Source organism: Amorphotheca resinae, assembly GCF_003019875.1.
Source record: "Amorphotheca resinae ATCC 22711 unplaced genomic scaffold M430scaffold_1, whole genome shotgun sequence".
NCBI lineage: Eukaryota > Fungi > Ascomycota > Leotiomycetes > Helotiales > Amorphothecaceae > Amorphotheca > Amorphotheca resinae.
In genome coordinates, this window is record NW_020194471.1 from 1,620,284 (window position 1) to 1,644,897 (window position 24,614).

Consider the following 24,614-nt stretch of genomic DNA (forward strand, 5'->3'; position numbering starts at 1 on the left):
ATCCCGTTGTGTCGCCAAAGGCCTCACTGGCGCCCACCCCCGAACACTCGCGACCGTTTCGTCTCGCACCCTCCAAGCAATCCCATTAACAGATTCGAACTTTGGTGCTGAAGTGCAAGGCGTCGACTTCTCGCGTCCTCTCTCGCCCCCCATCGTCTCTGAGATCATCGACCTCCAGAACAAATATGGCGTGCTTGCCTTCCGTTCCACCGGCTTGAACGATGAGACACACGTCCGATACTCGAAGAACTTCGGCGCTCTCGAATCGATCCACGGCCTCAACAAACCTAGACGCGCTTCTTCAAACCACCTGTACGATGCCGGAAACCTGGATGCTGAGGGTAACATTATTCCCAAAGGCAGCCGAGCTTGGTGGCACGCCAAGGGTAACGGACTCTGGCACACCGACTCATCCTTCAACCAGCATCGGTCGTCATACAGTGCTCTGCGAGCCGTTGAGCTACCACCACAGGGTGGGCAGACCTTGTATGCTGACATGCGACAAGCATACGCAGATTTGCCAGAAGACATCAAGGGCTTGATCGAGGGAAAGATTGCAGAGCACTGGATCTGGCACTCGAGAAAGCTGGCAGCGCCGGAAGAATTCGTAAGTGAGCTTCTTCAAAGCTGGAGACCAGACCTAACGGAAGGGTTATGTAGGATAAGCCAACCGAGGAAGAGAAGAAGGGTGTTCCGCCAGCATACCACCACATCGTCCAAGTTGCTCCCAACGGCATCCAGAAGACGCTATACATCGCCAGCCACGCAAAGCGAATCATCGGCATGCCAGCCGAGGAATCAACACAGCTGATCAAATATCTCCTCGGTTCGTATTTCCAAAGGTCTTTTCCGGGAGTGGACTTTGCTAACTGCTGAAAGACCATGCTCAACAATCCAAATACCAAGTCGCCATCCGGTGGAAGAATGTTGGAGACTTGGTTCAATGGGATAACCGCTGCACCATGCATCGAGCAACTGCATTCAAGGACCAAGAAAACAGGAGGGATATGAGACGTTCCACGGTCTACGACCATGGCCCACAGGCATTTGGAGTCAAGCTGCAGCTTAAGCCTGATGATGTGGATCTCTTGGTGGGTGGAACTTTTGACACAGCGGCCTATACTCCGGAAACGCAGACTCAGGATCAGGTCAGAGCACTGTGAATTATGTAATTTGATCTTTTGTAATATTATACATAAATCATACCACTTCTTCTTGCTTTAAACCGGGAAATTGGGGCTCTGATCATCGGTGAGCCAGGACGGCCAATTCTGAAAGTCCATATTGAAGATGTTGTTGTCTTGCTGCCCAAAGACAGTGTCAAGAACACCACTAGACATATCAATCGGATACTCGAGTCCCGCATTTGATGAGTATAGTAGCGAAGTAGGTGACTCGAGTAATTGGTTATTGGAGCTGCCGGAGCCGCTAGATCCACCTGTTCCTGGGCCCATTTGCGAGGGACCACCGAAAAGGTTCGGGTCTAAAGGACCCTTGCCGTCCCAGGACGAAGACAACGGCTCATTTGCTGGTGAAGTGTGGGCAGAGTTTGTGAGAGTCTGAGTTGGAGGCTGAGCTAACGGATTTGAAGTTGAGGTTTGTTGCCCTTGTTCAGGGATTGGTGGAATCAGCAGTTTTTGAGAAGAGTCTGAAAAGGAGGCTCTAGGTTTCCGTATTTGGCGTGAATTCTGATGAGAGCCACTCAGTTTGAGAACCATATCTAAGCGCTTCAAGGCTCGCCAGCAAGTCAGAAGACTTTCGTTCTCATTCTTCAGACGTTCAAAGATGCGGCGGGCGGAAAGCCAGGAATGCAAAGCTCTGCTGTCATATTCCGGCCGCCATTTGTCGGACTTGAAGACGAGGAGACATATAAGCGACGCGTGGAAGGCTCGGAAGCAATGCATCCAAGCCATTTTGGCCATCTTTGGAAAGTCGTCGTGAAGCACTTTCCAAGATGCGATAATTTCGAATGCTGCTTCAAAGCATGGCCGGCCATGTTCAGTGGATGCATTGTCGAGTAGAGATTTCCGGAATAGCACCAGAATATTGTAGTTATATATCATATGTAATAAAAGCGATTGCACGTAGTATCTCTTGGTCAAAGAATCAAATGATGTTGCCGCCTGGTTCTGGCTCAAATCCACCTTGAAATGATTGGGCACGCCGGAATACCAACGTCGAAGCTTGTCCTGGAAGTATTGTGTTTTCTGCAATCCTTCGGCATCTTGCGTAGTAAAAGACCTCTGGACCATTTCTCTCGTAATCTCGCCGAGTTCCCATGTGTAGCGATTGTAAGAAATCTCATTTTTCCCGGGTTCGTTACTATCAGTATCATTAGCTTGGTCGTCAAGGGCCCTCTCATCGCTAATATCAAGCGGTAAATTGCAATCATAAAATCCAAGAGCATGAGGTCTTCCAAACATCAAGCTCAATGCTGTGTCCTGGGCAGCAATTGTCCAAAACAGGCGCCGCCTTACTTCACCCTCCTGGGGCGGCAAGTTGATCAGGCTTGGATCCCGATGCAATGCCATGGATTGAGCTAGTCTTATCACTAATCCCAGAAGTGGCCAATGCTCTGAGAGTTTTCCTTGATGCTGCAGGTAGACAGCAAAGAAACACAGTGTGTGCAGAGTGTCCAAGGAGGGGGAAGCTAAAAAGTTGGATATTCGTAAGAGCTGCATTGAGGCCGGTATCAACACATTTGCCATGGTCCTCTCCGAAACCAAATCCCCTAATCCTAGCACAACGTAGACGAGAGCAAGCTCTTGAGCAAGTGGTACCTCAATCAAGCCAATGCTATCAGCCAAAGGGTCAGCCAGCGCAGTGACGGCATCCCAAGATTTGTTGTAACGTTGGTAGAACCATCCAGACGGTACATAGTGATAGATCGGGTCTATCAATTCGAAGAAACTGTCCACCAAGGCATCGGAGCGCTCTCGCCCGATCTCTCTCAGGAGGTAGAGCATTTCCTTGGCCGTATGTGAAGCTGGGAATATCGTGGGGAACGGAAAGCCACCAGGGGAGGCAGAAGGATTGGTATCGAGCGAGCCACCAGAGAAGGCAAGAAGAAGATCAGGCTGATCAGCTGGGGCCAGCAAAGGCATCATACGTTGTAAGAGGTCCGGGGCTGCGGGGCCTCCTAGGTAGATAGATCGTCCATAGTATTTACCATCCCGATCATTCTGGGAATCAACAGAGGCATCCGAGCCTCGACGTCTCTTCCTACTCCTCCCTTGGCCGTTTCGAGGTTGACGGAGCTGCGCGCGCAGTGCTGCAATGGCCGTCTCCAATTCTCCCACCCGTGAGCGCAGAACTTGGTTTTCAGATAGGAGACCAGGATCAGCCGCTTCCAAAGCTTCCAGGTCGGCATCTGTGACGCTCTCGTATATGCAATTGCTGGTAATTTGCCGCTTCAGACATTGTGAACATGGCCGGGCCTTGTTGCATTTCCGTTTCGCGGAATGGCACGGCAAACACGCGCGACTGACACGGTTTCTGGTTCTGGGTTGTGATTCATCGGGCGACTGGGTACTGGTGGTCTCATGCCTGGTGGAATTCATGTTGTCTGATGCTGCAGAGACTTTGTCGAGCATCTGAGGATTGTTGGAGTTCAAGCGGAAGAGACGAGCCGCGAGCGATGGAAAAGTGGTGTCGGCGATTGCGGCACACGTGCCTCGCTTTCCCCGCGCCCCCGCTTTTGCGCTAGTGTGTCAAAAGCGGGGTGACCGGCAAGTTCCGGCATGGCTGGGCATCGACGAGAGGAAGTGATCGGGATATCAAAGAGAAAGAAGTAAATGCAAAATACCAAATCGGTTCAGATAATCCGCTCTTTTTTATGACTGAGAGAAGAGATGGCCGAGCTTAAAAAACAGACCTACATAAGTCATAGAAAGCCCGCTCCGACTCCAAATTTCCAATGCCCCCTCCCCTGTCTACTCGTGTGCACGCTCCTGGCACATCCCGCAATGAGGCTTTTCAGACATGAGATAGCGCCTTCACGGGCATTATCCATTGCCTTTTTCTGATTTAAGGCTGACTATCATAATGCTAGGCTTGAAGTCTGACATACCTAGATGTTTTTAGATACATGACCCCTGGCATCCCATGCCTGTTGCCCTCCAATTCGGTATCTTAAGCGAGATTCGCTAATCTCTCCTTTTCCCAATCAGGATGCCCAACGCTTCTCTGCTTCTGAGTTGCAAATCGGTATGGAAATATGCGCAATTCAGTGAAACAAGATGATCAAATAGAAATGAAAACGTGCATAAACTCAATCAGGAAGAAAGAAAGGAACAATAATAGGAACGCTCGTAGCTTTCCATTCCGCGACACAGTGATCATAAGGCCCAAACCATACATGTACTATAGACCATTACAGTCATATCACGCCGTCCTCATCCCATAGCTCCCATAATCTCATAATTCATACCATGAGTTGTTTATTCAAGATTAACTCTCTCAAGAAACCCTCCATTCAGCAACGTCATGATGTTTGACGACGAAAAATACTGGACTCCCTGGCCCGGCTGGCCAAACCAGCCCGCGATGGGTCCCGCGTTGACTATAAAGGGCTTTGTCACATTGTACACATGGTAATTATACGGGTATCTATAGTTCAATCCCAGGTCAGCAAACGGCACTCACTCACAGGCTCAGGATCGTGAAAGATGGAAGACGGAAAATGGAAAATGGAAGATGGAAAATTGAAGATGAAACATACGTCGGGTTAGTCTGTGGCGTATCCAAATTACTCGGCGGCAGCGCTCTCTGTATGTATGGTGCTGCATACGGACTCGTGTACGCGCCGTACTCGGACCCAAAGCGATCGATCAGGAAGCCCACGGGAAGGGTGATATTCCCCTGAATCCGCTCGCCATCAGTGTTAAGCTGGAATCCGTCTTGCGGCGGGTAGATGTATGATCCGGCAGTGGCATTGTACCATTTGGCCAGGAATTGGCCGGGGCAGAGCCCCCCAAAGCGGTCATAGTCGTCGACGAGATCCCCGAGCGGGAGTTTCGTCGGCAGACGTTTCGGGCCGAGTCGGGAGTCGCCGCAGACGTAAGTATCCGACAGGTCCGGGTCGTAAGCGGTGCCGGCGCAGTAATCGGGACATTTTGCGGTACTGTTGGCGGCGGATACACCATCTGCTCTGCGCACTGGAGACGCATTTGATAGTGCGGCGAGAAAGAGCACGGGGAGGGTAAATATGAGCTGCATCTTGAAGCTGTTTGTATCTTCGGTCCGCCGAGAAGGATATTAATTCTTTTAACTTGTAATAAAATGACCCACGAAAGCAAACAGAAAGCAGAGCAAGCAAGCTTTATATAAAGGAATGTCGTCCCCATATGACTCGTCTGGGAAGATGCATGCATCCCCGTCGGCGCGAACCTCAGTGCATATACATATGTACCTGTACCTGTAGCATCGCACATCGCATTATTGATTAGTATCGGCGGGAACTCCCCCTAGTGCGTTCGGCTAGATATAATCCGGCGCGATGGGCGGCTAGGTACAACCGAGATTTATTATCCGATCCTATCGTCGACACGAAGAGCCTCCAGTGAGGCGTTCGCGATCACCATATTGCATATGCATTCGATAGATGGATGCAGCCTATGTTGCTCAACGTGAAGAAACGACGGGTGTTAAGACCCACTGGATCTGTTCATGGCCTGAACCATGAGGTGTGTGAGGTGTGTGCACTGTGTGGCGTTCGATGCAAAAGCTGAATGAGACGACAACACTTGTTTTCGGTCTCTGCTTGACACCCAGAAATATCTGAGACAATTGCCAGCTGTTCACAGGCTAGTCACATAAGAATCACAAAGTGACAAAAACTTTTCACGATGCAAACCTTTGAACTCGCCAATCTCGCGACGTCTTCACCGCTCATTGATCCCTTTTCCAGTTCCAGACAAACTCTTAGTGGAGCGTCCTCGCTAGCTCGGCATTGCGGGGAAGGAATTGAAAATCCGTGCATGAGTGTAGAGTTTTGGCTGGTAAAACATAATGCTGTTGATAATCGCCAATGACTGGGTGTTTATCGAATGATTTGTCTTCTGTGACTCCTATTGAATATTGCAGTACAACGTTACTGCTTCTTTTTCGGGTTTGAATAGCCGTCTCTTCGCTGTCGTGATACCAAGGCGACCAGGCTGTTTGAGGATCTAGACTCTTTGGAGCTTTTCAAGAATTATCTGGCGCTTGAAATAGGGTGCGCAAGAGCTTCAATTGCAGATGGCCCATGTTTGGGATCTACAACTCCACGAATGCAATGCAATCGGGCGGGACAAATTTCCGTAACCGTCAGCCGCAACAGTCTGATCTTGTACCTGAGTTTTGTAAGGCGATCTCTTCAGTGATGGCCCATTCCATAATAAAGTCATTGTCTTCCAGGCCAGCTCCTTGAGTCCTTTCATTTTGCGAAGCTGTGCAATGCTTCTAGCGGCTTTAGTCACTTCTTAAGGATAATCAGTATTGATACTGCAGCCTACCACAACAAAGATGGCTAGCTGGTCAAGATATGCAGCACGCGAGCCTGGGATATTAGCGTACTGATCTGGGAGAGCAGTGTCAGAGGATAGCTGACTGAAACTTTAAAAGATCAGATATCAGATGCAGTGCTCGAACCCTCACCTTCCCATATCTCGGGAGCTCTGATCGTCTAGCCAACCGCTCTCTAGAACCAACCATCATAGCTGGTTAGGTCAATATGCCTGGAACACTGGCCAGAATTTAGGGACTCACTCCATTTAAGGTCAGCTACCTTGGCAACGTCGTGGGCTTGTGAAACCCACTGATCAGAATGCTATTTTTGTTTGGATCTAAGGGTTTGTTAGAAGCAAGAATTCCAACAAGGATATTTATCTGCGTCTACTCACCTCAGTGAACACCATCCATATCTAGAAACACAGCCAAGGCTCCTAGGCACGCATCTGCATTGGAGGTTTGGTAATCTGATACGAGCCTTTTTGGCCATGTAGGATATATATGATCCAAAGCAATGCATAACATGGCAGGGTTATATGACAGCACGATACCAGAGTCTTGTGTAGTCGAGAATAGAGCAGAATCGCTTGAATTCAAAGGTTGAGTGTGTCAAGAGGAAGGTCACTTGACATATTAGATCGATGCACTTACTAGCCCTGTCTATTAGTAACCTTCGTGATTTCATTGATATATTTTTCCATAACTCGAACAAGCTTCATTCCTTTTTCCCAACTCCCGGGCAATATTCCTTGACCACCCTTCTAAGCCAACGAAATCTAGCGAGGTTATGTATTCGATCAGAGATGGCTGGGATACCTGGCACTCAGGGTTTGCCGCTGCTCGATCCAGTTCGGACACAGATTATATAGGTGCATGACGCCGCGCTATCGGTGGCGCTCGGTGTTTTTTAGGCAACCGCACTGCCAGAAGATGTGTATGCCGTAGCATATCTTGCTGCTTGCGTTCAAATATTGTATTATGAAAATGTAATTTCGATACAATGGATTGTCTGCGTTGTCTTTGAGGTATTAGGCTTCTCTCGTTGATTTCAAGCCTTCAAACTACCTCATGAGGGTTTTCAGTATGAAGAGATGTAAAGAAAGAGAACACAGTACGGGAGGTAAACTTTTCATGACCAAGGAGATATGTATGGTACGGAATGACTGTGATTCCCAACATCCTAGTGGGATACTGAGGAATGTGGATAATGACCAAGTAGGTATTGTCTAGCCTTGCTATCCTACCATCCAACTGAACTGTAAGCAGCAGAGATCATAGAGGTGCGTTGATACATAATCCTTGATTTCTCGCAGAGACGATGGAGACTTCTTTTCTATGAAGAAGAGTCCCTCTTCTTCATCTAAGCTTTTTAGACCTGAAATCCAAGGGGAAGAATCAGTTGCTGGAAAGTTGAACTGTTCCAGTAGGCTCCACCAACTACTATAGAATTTGGCTTTCTAGATGGATTAAGCCATTGGCGGGCTAGGGTATTTGAGTCAGTAATGGCATTTAGAACAACATCAGGGTCACAAACCGGAATGAACTGTCGTAACCGTACACCTGCCTGTGTAAAGACCGCTGCGGTCTCGGTGTCCATGCTGTATCCTTGACTATAAACTACCTCGCTGATCCCAACTTGCGCGATCTTGATGCTGCACGTTAAGCAAGGACAAGTGTCGCAATAGAGGATTGAACCCTCTCTAATCCTCTCCCTTCCAGCTTCTAATAAGGCATTCTCTTCGGCATGTATACATAGACATGTTCCCAGGCCAACACCGGATCCTTGAGCTGCATTACATCGCGGACAGCCTCCTTCACCACAATTTTTCAGGCCCCGCGGGGTACCATTATAGCCGGTGCTTATGACACGTTTCTCTCTGACCAGAACACAACCTACACGTCGCTTCATGCAGTTGCTCCTCTGCGCAGCCAGCGAGGCAAGTCGCATAAAGTATTGATCCCAGCTAGGTCGCAGCCTATCCTCGTTTGTGAGATCCAATTTGCCCAGCGTTGCATAGAGATGTGCGAGATCAGAGGAGGTATTGATGAGCCGAATGGTAGCGCGGGAGATAATGGGCAAGAGGCCCCTGTCAGGAGAGTAGAGATGTTCATCGGATTTCAGGAGGAAGTCTTCGAGGCTGGGGCTTTGGCTGGAGGGTTGCGTCTTCTGCAAGCGAGCTTGGAAACGCCGCCATCGTACACTGACAGGGGCGTCGACACTGACAAGGATAAAGAACGGCCGGGAGACAAGCCGGTCCAAGATGGATTCCGTATGGATATCTGTTATAACCCATCGTTCCCGCCATTGTTTTGTGACAAATTCCAGCAGATCTTCGGTGGTGTCGAAGGTGTATGTTGTGGGGTTGGGCTTTGGTTTTCGTACAATGCCATTGAACTGGGGAGGGGGACGCGTAGATATTAAACCTTCTTCCTCTATATAATTTCCATATCCATGTTGACGCATGTAATCATCTTCAGTGGTGGTGTCCTGTCGAAGGTAGAGGTGGGTAAAACCGTGATGCTCGACCAAGTACTGGGCCACAGTGTGCTTCCCAGCACAGATTCCTAAACGCGGTTAGGGTGAACTGCGAGAAAAGCCAGCTAGAAACTTAGGGGTAGAGACATTGTACTGACCTCCACAGATACCAATTAACATATCTTCTTTGTTGACAAGACACTGCAAAATCACAACACCAAACACAGCCGTCCAAAGCTTGCTTGTAATATGGCGTCCCTCATACCTTAGCCGAAAGAGATCAATTCGGCGATTGCGGCCGCTAGCGCTGATGCTAATATCCAGATAGTGCTGTTGACGTCGGCGTCTGAGCACTTGGAAAGCCGACCTGAATAAGCACGTGAGTTGCCCCTCCACCTGACCTGACTCTCCCAGACAGACCAGACAGAAGACGCTCACACATACACACATGCACTGAGACAGAGGCTGACCATATCATCTTTGATTCTTCAAGCCTCCCACGAAGCTCACCCACTGCCAACTCTTCGTGAAGCTTACCTGGGCCCTCCTCAAGAGATCCTTCTGCCTTTCGAGTGCTCAGAGACCGCGTCTCATTCGTGCTAGTACTTCTCTATCGTCAGCGCCGTGGAACCCAGAGTACTAGTATCGTGCAAGTTCTCACGCCAGAAGAAGATTCGAGACCTACTGGTTGTCGTGCCCTCGTTGTCCTCGCCGATATGGCTCTCAAGTTCGCTCCCTTTGGCTCTGAGATTGAGCTTCCCTTCTACACAGCTTTGTCCCAGTTCAAGATCGACCATGACAAGCTCGATGACTCGGCACGCTCTGTCCTTGGTCTCTACGAGCCTCGCCCAAATGCTAGCCCTGAGGAGGGTTCCCGTATGAGAGTTCTGGGGAATGCGCTCACGAGTGTTGAGTAAGTCCCGGTTTTGTCATCATCAAAGAGAGGATCTAACCATTTCGCAGTGTCCCTGCCAATCACATCCGAGCTGAGGGAAAGATCAAGAATGTCAACACCATTGAAGACTTCAAAAACCTTGACAAGGCCGCTGTGCTTCAGACCGCAGCCAAACAGGTATGAACATCCCCACTCAAGCGACTTCACGTGCTTACTCATCTAGATTTGGGATGCTGTTAACGACGGCACCATTTACTCAATTCCCTCCTTGCTCTCCTCCTTCACCATCATATCTTTTGCAAATCTGAAGAAGTACACGTTTACGTACTGGTTTGCCTTTCCCGCACTGCATTCCGACCCTACTTGGAAGTATTCCGAAGGTCCACAACCAGCTCAGTTGACCGGAAAGGAAACCACTGCGTTGGTTGATGAAGTTGGCACCTGGCGCTATAGCACTGATCCTCGTGAGCACGGCTTCTTCCTTGCCAAGAGAGTCCGTTCGCCCCCCCAAAATGACGGGCGACCTTCTACTCCTACGCAAGGTGATGATTTGGGCTACAAATGGGTTATTGGATCTCTCAGAGACTTTGAGAGTGGTTTCTTCAATGGAATTGATCCTGCTGATCAATTTGTTTCGTTTGTTGACCCCTCCACTTATCCCGATAATCCTGGCTGGATGCTGCGGAACTTGTTGGTCTTGATTAGACAACGATACAAGCTTAATAAGGTCCAGATTCTCTGCTACAGAGATGTCCAGTCCAGACGTCATGAGGCTCGAAGCCGAGTTCTGCTTTTGGAGACAGATGGAGAGGCAAAGGAGATAACCGAGATGCCAAAGGTGACTGGTTGGGAGCGCAATAGCATTGGAAAGCTGAGTCCAAAGGTGACACATTTGGCTCATTACATGGATCCACGTTCTCTGGCCGACCAAGCCGTCGATCTGAATTTGAAGCTGATGAAGTGGCGAATTGCTCCGGATTTGGATCTCGAGAAGATCAAGGGAACTAAGTGTCTTCTCCTCGGTGCTGGAACCCTCGGGAGCTTTGTCGCTCGTGGACTGTTGGCTTGGGGAGTCCGAAAGATCACTTTTGTGGATAACGCTACGGTTTCCTTCTCAAACCCGGTTCGCCAGCCTTTGTTTGACTATCAAGATAGTGTTGATGGAGCAAAGAAGGCGCATCGAGCTGCCGAGTCTTTGAAGAAAATCTACCCAGGAGTCAACAGCGCCGGCCATGCCATGTCTATTCCTATGCTTGGCCATCCTATCATGGATGAGGAGAACACGAAGATGGAGTTTGAAATTCTTCAAAAGCTTATTGAGGATCATGATGCGGTCTTCCTACTTATGGATACTCGCGAGTCCCGATGGCTTCCAACATTGATGGGTAAGGCTGCTGGGAAGATAGTTTTGAACGCTGCATTGGGCTTCGATACATATGTGGTTATGAGACACGGCGCTATTCCTACTGATGGTGGGGCGGCAACTCTGGGCTGTTATTTCTGCAATGACGTCGTTGCTCCAAGTGATGTAAGTCACTCAAATCTTATTCCTTTTCACTCCCTTTTCATCGAGTCATACTAACTTCGAACAGTCTGTGAAAGACCAAACCCTCGATCAGCAATGCACGGTCACGCGTCCAGGTGTTGCTCCCACAGCTTCCGCACTCCTTGTTGAGCTTCTGGTCTCTATTCTTCAGCATCCTCTCGGCGCTCACGCCCCTGCACCCAAGGCAGCCGTAAGCCACAATTCATCCTCTACTGATTACGAGCGTGATCCTCCAAATCACCCTCTTGGTCTTGTTCCCCACCAAATCCGCGGTTTCCTTTCCAACTTCCAGAACATGATCATCAGTGGCCAATCATATGACTGTTGCTCCGCGTGTTCTCCTAAGATAATTGAAGCTTACCGAACCGGCGGCTGGGACTTTATCAAGCGTGCTTTAACCGAGAAAGACTATGTTACCGAACTCAGTGGACTTGCTGAGGTACATCGGCAGGCCGAGGCTGCTGCTGATAACCTCGACTGGGACAGTGAGCCAGGTATGGAGGACGAAGAGGGTGAAGGAGAGTTGCTCTGACATCTCTACCATGATTTCTTCTCACTTCATTGTTTTTTGCTTCAATGCTTCTTGCAATGGTCCAGGTTTCCTTGCTTTATTGCTTTCTGCCTTGATGATTTATTTTTTCGATGACAGTGCTTGTTTAATGCCACTATCCCAGGACACTGAACTATCATCACTTCCTTTGATACCTGTAGCTCCGATGCTTAGTGCTTCGGCGCTTCTTTTCCATGATTGTACGTTTGCATGATCTCATGGTTTTCGGCTGGCGTTCAGGGCATATCGAGGAGTCCAGAGCATCAGGAAGAAGTATGGCCGGCGGCATATCTGCTCATCAAGGATGAATTCGATGGTAATTCCACGGTAGTTTAGAACAATAGGCCTTGAATATGATTTTACGATGATTATTGCAACTGAGGTTCCCCTGAATATCTTCACGTGACCCTTAGCTTCGCCGACTTCACTAGTCTCGGAATTAGCCGCAGTCTGTGGAGCTCCCGGAAGTTCAACATCGAAAAAATATCGACTGACTTCAAACTTGGTCAATTGCTCTCCAAGACATGGTTTTGTACGTCTTTCTATCCACAATCCTATAGTGTAGGACTATGCTGACTCAGAGACTTAGTTGCTCTAAAGTGTAATCTGTTGTCGACATGCGCTCCCAATTGACCCGTAGCGTCTTCAGACGCCTCCTCTCCAACGAACCCCTCCTATTTCACTGTCCTCGATCATCTCTCCTGCATCGAAACAGACATGCCTTTCTTGTCCGATCTTCTCCTCGTAGATCTCTTTGGGGCTTCTCCATAAAACCGAAGCGTGAGCCCCGAGATACACAGCTCGCTCCGGGATTTAGTAAGATGCTCGAACTATCTATGACTACCAAAGTCAACGCTCGACCTCCTCCATCACAGGATTTGATAAAAGCCTTCACCGCCTTTTTTCATTATAAGATCCGGATGAAAGAGTCGATGAATAACATCCAAGCCCAGCATGCTTTGCGGACTTTCAGACATCTAAAAAGGGAGAACGTACAAGAGGAAGGATTCGGGTTAAGCTTGGACGACATAAGACGTGCTGCAAGAGTGGTGGCTATGATGCCGAATGATGTCAAGACGACACATAATGAGTTTGCGAGAGAGCTTTATGAAGAGGCTACAAAGAGAACAAGAGACACGAAGGAGGAAGGCAGTCATATCGATGCGAAGTCCTATCTGCTGGTATTGGTGCAGACGGGTGATTCAGCTGAGGCAAGAGAACTTGTCAAGCAGTTGTATGGCTCGACTGGGGACTTAGCAGGTCAAAGCCCGAGAGCGAGATCTGGGAGAAGATTTTGGATAATGGTCATGGAGGGTTTTGCGAGGGAAAACAATGAAGAAGAGCTTCTGAGGACTGCGGAAATGGCGGAGAAGCTTGGCGTGCTTTATGGCTCGCTATTTCACGAGATCATGACCGTTTTCTATGCCGAGAAGGACAATATCGAGGAGACCAAAAAGTGGTACACCAAGCCACGACCAATAGATCCAGCTGCATCAGCCAAGACGGTGGCCACAATCCTCCGCTTCTGCATCCGAAACAACGAAGGAGACTGGTGCAAATCCGTCTTCCGCGAACTCCTAGAGAGCAATCCCACGAAGGAGATCTGGGATATTGTTTTCCAATGGGCCGCTGGGGTTCTAGGTAAAGGGGTCGAAGACGTAGAACGAATGATAGAAGTCATGATTCGCCACAACCCCGATGACGAAACCATGCGTCCTGATGCCTCGACAATAAATGGACTTGTCGACCTCGCCATGTCGTTGAACGACCCCTACCTCGCGGAACGTTACCTCGCACTCGGTACTAAATTCGGCATTCGACCCAACGCGCAAACTTATATCCTTCAAATGAATTACAGGGTCTCTGCTGGCGATTTAACTGGTGCTCAGGCGGCTTATACTTCCTTGCAAGCCGAAGAAATCCTCGACAATGAAGATCTCCCGGCGATCAACAAGTACATCCGTGCTCTTTGCGCTGCGAAGTCTCCCAACCACTATCTCATCACAACACTTATTACTGATCTCGATGAACGGGGTGCCAGATTAGAAGCTGCAACTGTATCGGCATTATGCATGACAAATCTTGCCCGTGGAGAGCTGAACGACGTAGTAGACCTTCTACAGACACATGCATTTCACTACACGCTCTCTGAGCGGGCTTTAATTCGTGATGAGTTTGTTGCCTACTGTTTGGATCGCAAGAACACTGCAAGCAAAGCCTGGGAGGCATACACGATCTTCCGTACGATATTCGAGGAGACGGATATAGACATCAGGACGAAGATGATGAATGAATTCTTCCAAAGAAGGAGGTCAGACATGGCCTGTCACGTGTTTGGCCACATGCGCCAGCATATCCGCCCTTCTGCTCGCCCTGTCCTCGAGACTTACATACAATGCTTCGAGGGCATAGCATCCTGTTCTGATCGCGAATCGCTCGATATAGTACACAATATGCTCAAAATGGATTCGAGCATCGAACCTAACACCCGTCTCTATAATTCCCTAATGCTTGCATACACAGCCTGCGATGATTCGGACAAAGCATTGCATTTCTGGGACGACATCACTTTAAGTAAAGAGGGCCCCACTTATAACAGTCTTGAGATTGTGTTCCATGCGTGTAGGAGGAAACCATTTGGCGAAAGGAGGGCCAGAGCAGTGTGGGATAAAATGCAAAGGATGGAGATTGAAGTTACGCCACGAGTTTTTGTGGCATATCTAGGTGCGCTTGCGGGTAACAGCCAGGTGAAGGAGGCGAAAGATCTGGTTGAGAATGCGGAGAAGCAGTTTGGTTTCACGCCTAATGTTAAGATGTAAGTTGGCTCCTTGTTCTTCCTTCTAAAACACGGAGGGGAGGTTACAGTCTTTAGATAACGGGACTAACAAGGCATAGGCTCGGCACTTTCTACAACGCACTCCCGGGACAGAACCAGAAAGACGTTGTTGAAAAATGGGCGAGAGAGTTATATCCTACTGCCTGGGAAGAGTTAGAGAAGTTGGGACAAATCACTGCCAAGGAAGGGCATAGATTGTTCAAAATGCCGCAAGAAGAAATCAAAGCCTAATAAGAGATTGAGGATGTACGATATGGTAAGATCTGTACGATATGTGTATTTCTTTTATGACTTCATAGATCAACCAATAATAGATGCAGGCTTGTCCTTGCTTTATATATATGGAATGATGGGCCCATCAGTCAAACATCTCCTCCCCTATTTGTGCGAATAATATGTTTCGGAAGTTACTATATAGGTATACCCATTCCCTGCAAATCCAGGGTGAGCAGATTTAGAGAAAGAAACTAAGCTTCTAGATATTCCCGGTGATCAGAATGCAAGATTTATATAAACACTTTCAAGCTTATTCCATTTACTCTTTTCTTGCTTTCTGACTGGAAACAGGGGGGATGGGTCTTTGAATAGAGATGTAGCCTATCCCTATCTCGGAATTGTCAGATAGTAGTAGGTTCATTCTCTATTGAATACCCTTACTGAGTACTATGAGAGTTATGACTATAGATGTGTTTACATAAAAGGATATATGCCGCCGTTTAAGAAAGAAAAGACGATGATCACACAGTGGAATATCTAATTATATCTTGCGGCTTGTTTGGTGATAAGATTTAGAACGCTTTTGCTTTACAGGTATTCCTATTTCTCATGCAACATCTATTCTACACCCCCAGTCCTATTTTATATCATATAATACAATCCTCCAGACTCACTGCACTGCTCTTCAAAAATAAGGGCCCTTTGTCAGCGGGCTCATCTGCTCTGTCCGAACCGCAATCTTTTGCAAGATCTCTGGGTGTCGATGAACACTAGGCATCATTCCCATTCCAATGCTCCTCCGTATGGCCTTCGCCATCCTCCTCTGGTTAACGGCTCTCAGACCCGTCTCGTTGGAATGCTTGATCCGGCCCATAGGTGTCATGTACTCGGACAAGACCGAGAAATTCTACAACATCATAATCAGCAATCCTCTTCCCGGGCCCGAGCTCATAATCCAGCGCAATCAAATACAAAGCGGCAAACAGACAAAGTAGAATGGGGAGGGAAAAGAGAGTAGTACGAACCCTATAATGCTCAAGGGGGTTAAAATCCAAGACATCAAAGACATCGTGCGTGGGCTTGCCCCTGCTCTTCCACTTTGCCATCTCCACGGCGCTGAGATCATGCGGTGCATACACATCGCCCGCCTTCCATCGCCGCGTGATCTGTCTGCTCAGGTCGCTCGCCCTCTTGGCGTTTTCCAGCTCTTGCACCGTGCTCATAGAAGGCTGTCCTGGCGCGCGGCCCGTGGGTCTCTTGCGTGCTTGAGCTTTGGTTATGAGAGATGCGATACGTTCAGCGCCGGCACTTGTTGGTGAGTTGGAATACTTCTGGGAGCCGGTTGGCAGGCGGATAGAGTTGGCTGAGTTGGCGGTGTCGGAGTTTTCAGAGACGGGATTGGGAGGGCGATAGGTGGTGAGAGGAGAGGAGGAACGGTCCTCTAAGGAGGCAAGAAGACCAGCGGCTGCGGTGCGGCGAGATGGATCATCCTCTGATGTTGTAGTTAGAATTGGAGTCGGATGTTAATTGAAGTTGGGACACGAACCAGCGCGCGCAACTGCAGAGCTTGAGAACGGGGCTCGCATCCCTACGGATTTCTGAGCGACCCGCCTCGCGGCATTGAGACATTGTATTCGTGGTTGTGCCATCATTGTCCCTTCTCAATCACACTCGATCTCGAAGTCGTAGTTCTCGAAACTCGTTCCTCGCCGAAGCTTGAAAATCCTAGCGCCGCCCAAACGTTTTCCCGCCCCGCTCTACCCGGCCAAAATTTATTTCCAACATCCCCCCGCAGGAAGGAGAAAGGAGGAACAGAAGGCAAAGAAAGCAAAGAAAGCAAGCAAAGATGGTCCGCAAACTCAAGCATCATGAACAGAAGCTCCTCCGAAAGGTTGATTTCACAACCTATAAAGAGGACAATGGCCACCGGGACGCGGCCGTGATCCGCAGATATGCGATCCAGAAACCAAGCGACTATCAGAAATATAACAGGCTTTGCGGAGTATGTTCTTTCTCTTCTTTCCTGTCTCCCTTGCTATTTCTCCTTGCCCTTTGAGTGTCTCAATTCCATGAGCATGAGCATAAATACTGATTGTCTCCACCAGTCACTCAGACAACTCGCGCACCGCCTGGCCGCCCTGCCCCCCGACTCCCCTTTCCGCCTCAAACACGAGTCCCTCTTGCTCTCCAAGCTGCACGACATGGGCATCCTTCCCTCCACCGCGAGCGCCAAACTCTCCGAGGTCGAGAGGTCCGTCACTGTGTCCGCATTCTGCCGCCGTCGGTTGCCCGTCGTCATGACACGCCTCCGCATGGCCGAAACGGTGCAGGCCGCCACGAAACTTATCGAGCAGGGCCATGTCAGGGTCGGCACGGAGCCCGTCACCGATACCGCATTCCTCGTTACAAGGGGCATGGAGGACTTTGTGACGTGGGTTGATGGCTCGAAGATCAAGAGGAATATCCTGAGGTACAGGGAGAAGCTGGATGACTTTGATTTGCTGTGATGGGCTTGACCACTGGATTGGGCCGCGCCGGTATTTTGGGTTTGGAATTGCATTGCTGGGCGTCGGGTGGATAAAATGGGGCATTTGGAAGGGAGGAGTTCTGAATAATTTGAAGAGCACTTGTTTTGCTCCGCTATGAAGTACATACGATACCAAATCACCATAAGCAAGTGCCGAATCTAGCTTTTTGATTTACTTCTTGATATACACGTACGTTTAGACCCGAATTTTGAAATGGGCATGTCTTGCAAGTGCAGCTCCTAGCCCAAACTATCAAAGCAACAAGCATATAGACGCACATCTTTAAAGGATGCGCCCTATTATGATTGTCACAAACTTGATTTAGCACATGATCACAATCCAAGTTGCACCAAGTCAAAAGTCATGTCGATGAGCCAAGTCCTTTTCTTCTCTCAAGAGTAAGCCACTCCCTATCGCCGTATTGCAAATATCTATAATATTCGAATACTGAGCAAAGCAGTCTTCTTCAAATTATCCTACTGCCAAACTGAGTTTCTTAGCTCCTCTCTCCATTACTCTTATCCTCCCTCATCTTTCATTTCCACCCCACACACCGATCCTTCTAGGACGCCTAGATCGGCCAACATGTATATGTAGTCCTAGCCGGACCACAGACCGCACTCGTCACAGTCTCTGGGTCTGTGACCCTTATAAGAGCCGTCACCAATTGCGGCGCTATCAAGTTCTGGATATGACGACGGAGAACATACACCCACGGCAAGCGACCGTCGTGAGCACTGTGACGCTGCTAAAGAATCAAGTGGTTGAGCGACCGCCCATCCAGAGCGTGGTGCAGGCGTGCTTCCTCTGCGAGGCGAGGTTCATTGTGGCGCTCGACTGAGGGGCGAGGGAGGCATGAGATTGGGTCTAGTCGGGTGGAACTGGGACTTGGTGATTATGACTGCTGGGGTATGATAAGAAATGGTTGCGAGAAAGCTGCGTGGCTCGCAAGAGATTCCTGGCTGGTAGTGCAGAACTGAAAACGACCAGGGAAATCTCGAGTAGCCCTCAGGAGGGAGGCACCAAAGTCAACATTGAAGGACTTGAAGCCAGAGAGGGTGTTAATTTGGCCTTTTCGTTGATACAAGGGCCCGTGGACTTGAAGATAGCTTTAATCTCCAGTTTGTACGTCCTCCCAAGCAGACATAAGAAGCCAATTCCTTCCCTCTAGTATGAATATCCATCACTTCTCCCTCTCCCTGATCCTCCCCTCAATAACCATGTTTTGGTAGCCGGGCCAAAGTGCAGATGGAGATATGATGTATGTCCCTCCTCGCCACGTGCGGGTTGTCCATTTAATGGCTTCAAGATCCGGATCGACGTTCCTGTGACCCTACTATTTATCTCTTGTCAAAAGAACTGCTACCGGAGTGACTAATAGTCCAAGTCATGGGGCGGGAGAAAAGAGCTTGTAGCTACAAGGCTCACCAGGAAGATGGAGATGGCGACGAGCTTGAGAGGCGGGGGGGTTTTGCTCTTTCGGAGGGTTGTTTGGCGGGAGGTTGGCAGTTACCTAGATTAGGTATAATTGAGGGTGCTTCAATGGTGTAGTTTGGTGAGGCTTGGAAAAGGAGAGGAGTGGCGGAGAGCCACGCAGGTGTACTGACTGCTTTGCCGCCGACTCCCAGGGAGACTTTCCTTCTACTCCATTTCCCTCTCACCTTCGTCTGAATTTTGAGTCTTACTTAATCTTGCCGAGCGAGCAGACATGTAGAAAACTACTCAAATGTATGTTTACGGCTGTGGAAGCCACTCATTTTTTCTTTCTCAAAACCAATAATTAACTGACCCTTGAATCCGAAATCTGATAGACTTCCACACCACAGAAAGTGCTTTACTCGGTTCTATCCTTGTAGGTATCAAATTATAAGAAATCAAACAGACTAGATAGCAAACTACAGCACCTATCTACGTATATACGTCCATTTATTTTTCCTCTCCTTCCACTCCCCTTCCGCTCCAGCTTCGCTTTCTAACTTTCTGGCATACTCCGCGCCATGAGGCTTCATTAATCACAGTTCGAAATACAAGTGCATTTACCCATCATACCCAAGAGTACAGTCGTATAAAGAGCCGAGATTCTTGATTTGATGAGTCACTTCCAATACGTAGTCAACGAAAGACCGCGCAAAGTATAGCCTGCCTCTACAAGCATCATCAGCAAGTGCCATGGGTTCTGAAGGCAATATTGGCACGGATAGGATAAGTCAAATGAATAGAAGACTTGAACTCCTGCCATAATCTGCAAGATCCAACAAACACTACCTATATACGTCAGGCGTTGTAAATTCTGTCCGTAGTCATCCATAAGAACTTTCAATGAGACAACTAAAGTCCATATAATGACAACATTAGCCTTAAATGCCAAGAAATAAGAATAGTAGATTTCGTGACCGAAGAATAGTGTCAGTCAAGTAATCTGATAACAAATCAATGCAGCTTCCCTAAAGAGGAAACAGGGAAGAAAAGCTGCAGGATATTGGATAGAAGAAAGCAAACTATATGTCCCCAAACAAAGAAGGAGTCTGCTGTCTCAACGTCTGTGTTCCTTTAGGAACACACTTTGCCTTCAAAAGACACTACACAGGAGAAAGGACTACCAGTTCAAATCTCTAAACTCTGAGTTCAAGCGAGAGTCTGGGTATATGAAAGCAAGAGGCAGAGAGATGCCATGCCATCTTCTTGATATGCAGGATTGGACTAAGAACCTTGAGCAGTTGAGGATGGTTATGACCCGGACCCCTCAGGAGGTCTCCCGTCAACTTGACGCAAGATGCCCCGGGGTCCGTCTATGGCCTCCATCACGTATGACACCGCGGGGCACCCTTATCGCTGCAGATGGACGCAACGCAGACCCCTATGGGTAACTCTATCGATAGCTTCACGAAGAGCACCACGGGGTCCCCCTAACGCTCGAGGGTGGATGCATCGCAGGCCCGCATATAAATAGATCTGATCTCCTTCATCCCACAGAAATAAACAAACCTCCATATCTACCAACTCATCCCATTGACTGAAGTCCACAACCAACCCCGCCCTTCAGGAGACTCCTGTAGCACCGCTGTTATGGCAGCACCGTAAGTAATCCTACCCCTTCTTTCGTCAGCATCCTTCTATCTAGGAAAGAACTTCAAGATCAGGAATGTATAGCTCACCTTCTTCCAGACGGGTTCTTCCTCAGCCCGAGGCCACTATGCAGATACGCATCTACACGTCCCAGGGCGGCCTTTCAAGGATCAAAGAGCTTCGAGATGAGATGGAACAGGCCGGGAATGATTTTCCTCCAGCAGGTATGATATTAAGGAATTTCTCTATAACGCGGGGACCTCCGTGGCTGATTTTGGGATTAATTAGTGAGGAAGTCGTTTTTAGCTCTCGAAAGAGCGGTGTTGGCAGGTGAAGCGTTGACACTTGAGCGCGGCACTTATTCAACAATACCTCAAACGCGTCCTACAGAATTTAGTTTTCCCCCACCACCACCAACATACACACCCGCCACACCCACCACACCCCCGGCCCTCACAATGCCTCCCCTACCTCCCCCCTTTCCTATAATGGACGCGAATCAAGCCGCAATCCTTGCCGCCGTGGAGAGACTGCAGAAAATCCAAGATGGTGAGATCAAGCCCGAGTCGCGCCCGCTCAGAAACGACTACAAGAGCACGAAGAAGAGCGAGAAGAAACACAAGTATTCGTGCCCGGGCCCGGATCAGTGCAAGAAGGTGACTTGTAACCACACATTTGCGAGAAAGAAGACGGATAAGGAGTCCAAGTACGTATACTCATTCCCTCTTCTTTACCTTTTGTTTCCTTAAACCGTCGGGAGATGCTTGGAGGTCGCAGGGAGATTACAATCGACGGACGGCCGCTGATAGAGATATACAGGGCGGCAGACAATCGATCAGTGGAGCAATTGATTAAGAAGTGCGGACGTGATGGATATCCGATCACCCACGGATATGCCCATGTCTGTCTAGACAAGTGCCAGGGAGACCTCGACCTCGCCATCGAGTGTGTCAAGACTGATATTGATTCTCGTAAGCCTTCACCCGCTATCCACAAATCAAAGACAAACTAACTGACCTACGTGAACAGGAGAGAAGGCTCTTAACGATACGGGCCGAATCTCTTGCGAGAAGGAGAGAGCTCTTGCAACCTCTATGATTAAGTGTGATGCACGAGATGCGATTATCACGTACTTAGAGGATGAAGACTCTACTTTTAAGGAGCTTGATCAACATGTAAGGAAGTTTTGGTTGCACATTTTCCCCTAAGACTGGACCGTCGTTATTTAAAATACTAACAACTGCTGGGTCTAGGGCTGGGAAAGTGGATTGGGAAAGAAGTGTAAACAAATGCGTAACAAATCTCAGCGAAAGAGATGGTACGCGGGATATAAACACGAAGAAAAGCATCGTCAGGATCGGGCGAATCACTATAAGGATTTCCTTGGAAGAGTTGAGAGAGGAGAAATCAGTAAGGAGGCCATGGATAACTGGTTCAAGAAGTATGACGGCCTTGATGGTGACGCTAAAGACACTACATCGGCGGATATGAGGGGACAGTCGAGCAATGTAGATCTCAACTCACAGGCTCCTGCGAGCTCGTCTTCAGCACCAGAGTCCGTACCACCACCGAGAAGCAATGCGAGACAAACACAGGGGATGACTGGAGGTGGGAACACAACCGAACCTATCACAGGAGCAGCACTTGCATCATCGCCGGGCTTTGTGAGCCATACAGTTACGTCGAAGAACAAAGGAAAGGGCAAGCAAGCATTTGTCGAAGACGCGATTGAGAACGACGAAGATGATGGAGCTCCTAGCGCATCCATGTTCGCAAGAACAAGTGTCTTCGCTGAAGCCATTGATCCTATTCTCGACAAAGGAAAGGGCAAGGAGACATTTGTTGAAGAGACTGTTGAGAGAGAGGATGAATATGATGAAGCCCCGAGCACATCTGTATTCGCAGGAACAAGAGCCTTTGCTGAAGCTAGCAAGCCTATTCTCGATACAGTTGGTGACTTTGGGGATGAGGATGAGTTATTGGACAAGCACACCATGGACCAGCCGCAGCTATCAGATAAGGGCAAGACCAAGAGATACTTGGGTATGGAAGACGCAGCAAGTGATGCTTTTTCGCAGAACATCCAGGAACTGATTGCGTTTGTCCAAACATTGCCCGGCTTCCCAGTGGAGGTCACCGACCAGCAGCCCGACCAGCAGCCTACTGATAATAGCGCATATCAAAATGGTTCGACTAGTTCGACTATTGTACCTCGTGGTCCAGTCAGGAAGGTTGCAAGCTCAAGAAAGGTCTCGGAGAGTCTCTTCAAGACAATGGCCAGAGCTAAGATAGAAAGCCAGCGCGCCCGCGGTGAGATCCCTATTCGTGAAGCTCGGGCAATGGAGAGCACTGGAGAGGCTATCAAGAATAGTCAAAGGGATACGGCGTCGTTGGAGGATATCACAGGCGGCCCAAGTGATTCCAATGCAAACAGAAATGCCTTAGGGCAGATGGTATGGCCTCCGGCGTTGGCTATTCCGGCGAACCCTGAGCTGGGAGGTCTTTCTGAGATGAACAAGTTCTTAAGCTATGCTACCGATGAAGCCTCGTAAGTGTCCGCTCATCCTCAACGAAGTGAGAAGGCTAACAAGCAGCAAGGAAACAACTCCACCGACGCTTACTTGAGCTCCATGAGGATGTTATCGGTGGGGTTTTCATGGTCGAAGACGGTCCGTACGACGACGAGAGTATTGCCCACATCAAAGAAATGTGCAACATCGTGAGCGATAATGTGGCAAACCTCTACATCGGCCTGGCGTGCGGAAGTGCTGCGCTGGGGACCGACTTCTACTTGAAGGCCCAAGTCGAGATTGCCAAATACCTTGATCAGCAAGGCAATGTGACAGACTATCTGGACATGGAAAACGAGGCTATGCGATTCGCTCTCTGGATGTATCGAGAGAGAGGACCTGTATCGGAGAATGGTGGATCCGAGGGAGATGGAGATTCTGGAGATGAGGGAAGCGAGGCAGACGAAGGAAAGGAAGAAGGCTCTGAAGACGAGGAAGGCTCCGGAGACAAGGGAGCTTCAGTCCACTGAAGGAGAGGTAGCGCTGATTTATGGGTGCCTTGTGGGCCGCTCTGGTATGCAAGGTCCCGGATGAAGCTCTCCATTGGATGGTAGAACACCGAGTACACAGGGGTTAGGACATGGACAGCTCTGCATTATTGAAATGGCTGGAGGAGAGCATATGTAAAAGTAACGGCGTTGTATTTGCCAGCCCTGTATTATCACAGTTTCCTAGGTAGTGTTTTCAGGCAGAAACAATGAAGATGTTAATATACGCTGCTCGGTGTGTTGCATGAGGTGCAGACCGCATACTACCCAGGTATGTTCCCAGCCTCACTGAGGCCCCTAGGTTGTAGCTGGATCAGATGTATGACTGGAGGTTCCACTCGGATTCCACGGTCTCACAAATATGATAAGTAACATAGGTAGGTAGAAATGGGGATGGCGTGTATATGTATATGATGTATGTGTGGTTCGAGGCTGAAGTGAAGAGTGGTGGTGGGGAGAGGTGAGTAAACGTGAGGTTGTGGAGGCTGAGTAAGCGGAGCGAATAAATACGGGATCTACCGTATACCGTATATTTGACGCATATACCGACCTATATACGTGTATAATGAGTTTATATGCCTATCTCGGTATATATGGGTATATCTAGGATCGATGAATCCGTTCCCTCCCCCTCGGCGCGTCTCAAACCAGCCAACACCAACACCAACACCAACATCGCCATCCTGCCATCCTGCCATCCTGCCATCCTGTTCTCTTCATCCTCTGCTCCAGGAATGCAATATAAAACAGTACAGTACATCACCTCGCCTTTTGCAGCGCGGTGCCTCTTCAGCAACTCGTGGCGCGCCCCTCAGGTTTGTACGGAGTAAGGCAGGGGGTATAGAGAACTCCTCCTATGCCGAGTGATTCCGTCGTCTGACGTCCTTTGCCCCTCCAGCCGTGAGACCCCACCCATCACGAGAGAGAAGCAGAATTTTGGAGAAGAGAAGGGAA

General features: G+C 48.9%; 9 protein-coding genes across 9 annotated transcripts; 5 read left to right on the forward strand and 4 right to left on the reverse strand.

Annotated features, from left to right (window-relative positions):
- Positions 1–100: 100 nt before the first annotated feature.
- On the forward strand, positions 101–1,055 carry M430DRAFT_71130 (hypothetical protein; the record flags this gene model as incomplete). Its single annotated transcript, XM_024869505.1, has 3 exons — positions 101–607; positions 667–826; positions 880–1,055. Coding segments are annotated over 3 exons (843 nt in total), but the record flags the coding sequence as incomplete, so codon positions are not given.
- A 2,208-nt stretch (positions 1,056–3,263) lies between these two features.
- Positions 3,264–3,503, reverse strand: M430DRAFT_71553 (hypothetical protein; the record flags this gene model as incomplete). Its single annotated transcript, XM_024869514.1, has 1 exon — positions 3,264–3,503. A coding segment is annotated over one exon (240 nt), but the record flags the coding sequence as incomplete, so codon positions are not given.
- A 936-nt stretch (positions 3,504–4,439) lies between these two features.
- Positions 4,440–5,217, reverse strand: M430DRAFT_92096 (hypothetical protein; the record flags this gene model as incomplete). Its single annotated transcript, XM_024869695.1, has 2 exons — positions 4,440–4,608; positions 4,721–5,217. 2 exons carry the CDS (start codon positions 5,215–5,217, stop codon positions 4,440–4,442), a joined length of 666 nt encoding a protein of 221 aa, XP_024725143.1.
- Positions 5,218–7,691: 2,474 nt separating this feature from the next.
- M430DRAFT_112580 (hypothetical protein) lies at positions 7,692–9,192 on the reverse strand. The gene is made up of 3 exons (XM_024861475.1): positions 9,124–9,192; positions 8,024–9,054; positions 7,692–7,971 (listed from the first exon to the last, which is right to left on the reverse strand). Exons 1-3 carry the CDS (start codon positions 9,143–9,145, stop codon positions 7,930–7,932), a joined length of 1,095 nt encoding a protein of 364 aa, XP_024725144.1. The 5' UTR covers positions 9,146–9,192; the 3' UTR covers positions 7,692–7,929.
- A 199-nt stretch (positions 9,193–9,391) lies between these two features.
- M430DRAFT_62849 (hypothetical protein) lies at positions 9,392–12,331 on the forward strand. Its single transcript, XM_024869017.1, has 4 exons — positions 9,392–9,878; positions 9,929–10,037; positions 10,084–11,388; positions 11,453–12,331. The coding sequence occupies exons 1-4, from the start codon at positions 9,682–9,684 to the stop codon at positions 11,936–11,938; spliced, it is 2,097 nt and encodes a 698-aa protein (XP_024725145.1). The 5' UTR covers positions 9,392–9,681; the 3' UTR covers positions 11,939–12,331.
- A 461-nt stretch (positions 12,332–12,792) lies between these two features.
- Positions 12,793–15,023, forward strand: M430DRAFT_24053 (hypothetical protein; the record flags this gene model as incomplete). The annotated part of the gene is made up of 2 exons (XM_024865006.1): positions 12,793–14,771; positions 14,852–15,023. 2 exons carry the CDS (start codon positions 12,793–12,795, stop codon positions 15,021–15,023), a joined length of 2,151 nt encoding a protein of 716 aa, XP_024725146.1.
- A 670-nt stretch (positions 15,024–15,693) lies between these two features.
- Positions 15,694–16,231, reverse strand: M430DRAFT_92026 (hypothetical protein; the record flags this gene model as incomplete). The annotated part of the gene is made up of 2 exons (XM_024869692.1): positions 15,694–15,915; positions 16,034–16,231. The coding sequence occupies 2 exons, from the start codon at positions 16,229–16,231 to the stop codon at positions 15,694–15,696; spliced, it is 420 nt and encodes a 139-aa protein (XP_024725147.1).
- A 597-nt stretch (positions 16,232–16,828) lies between these two features.
- On the forward strand, positions 16,829–17,752 carry M430DRAFT_112592 (hypothetical protein). Its single transcript, XM_024861476.1, has 2 exons — positions 16,829–17,010; positions 17,114–17,752. The coding sequence occupies exons 1-2, from the start codon at positions 16,855–16,857 to the stop codon at positions 17,513–17,515; spliced, it is 558 nt and encodes a 185-aa protein (XP_024725148.1). The 5' UTR covers positions 16,829–16,854; the 3' UTR covers positions 17,516–17,752.
- A 2,450-nt stretch (positions 17,753–20,202) lies between these two features.
- Positions 20,203–23,642, forward strand: M430DRAFT_38379 (hypothetical protein; the record flags this gene model as incomplete). Its single annotated transcript, XM_024867237.1, has 7 exons — positions 20,203–20,399; positions 20,702–20,826; positions 20,891–21,308; positions 21,422–21,573; positions 21,632–21,777; positions 21,856–23,150; positions 23,201–23,642. 7 exons carry the CDS (start codon positions 20,203–20,205, stop codon positions 23,640–23,642), a joined length of 2,775 nt encoding a protein of 924 aa, XP_024725149.1.
- Between the last annotated feature and the right edge of the window lie 972 nt (positions 23,643–24,614).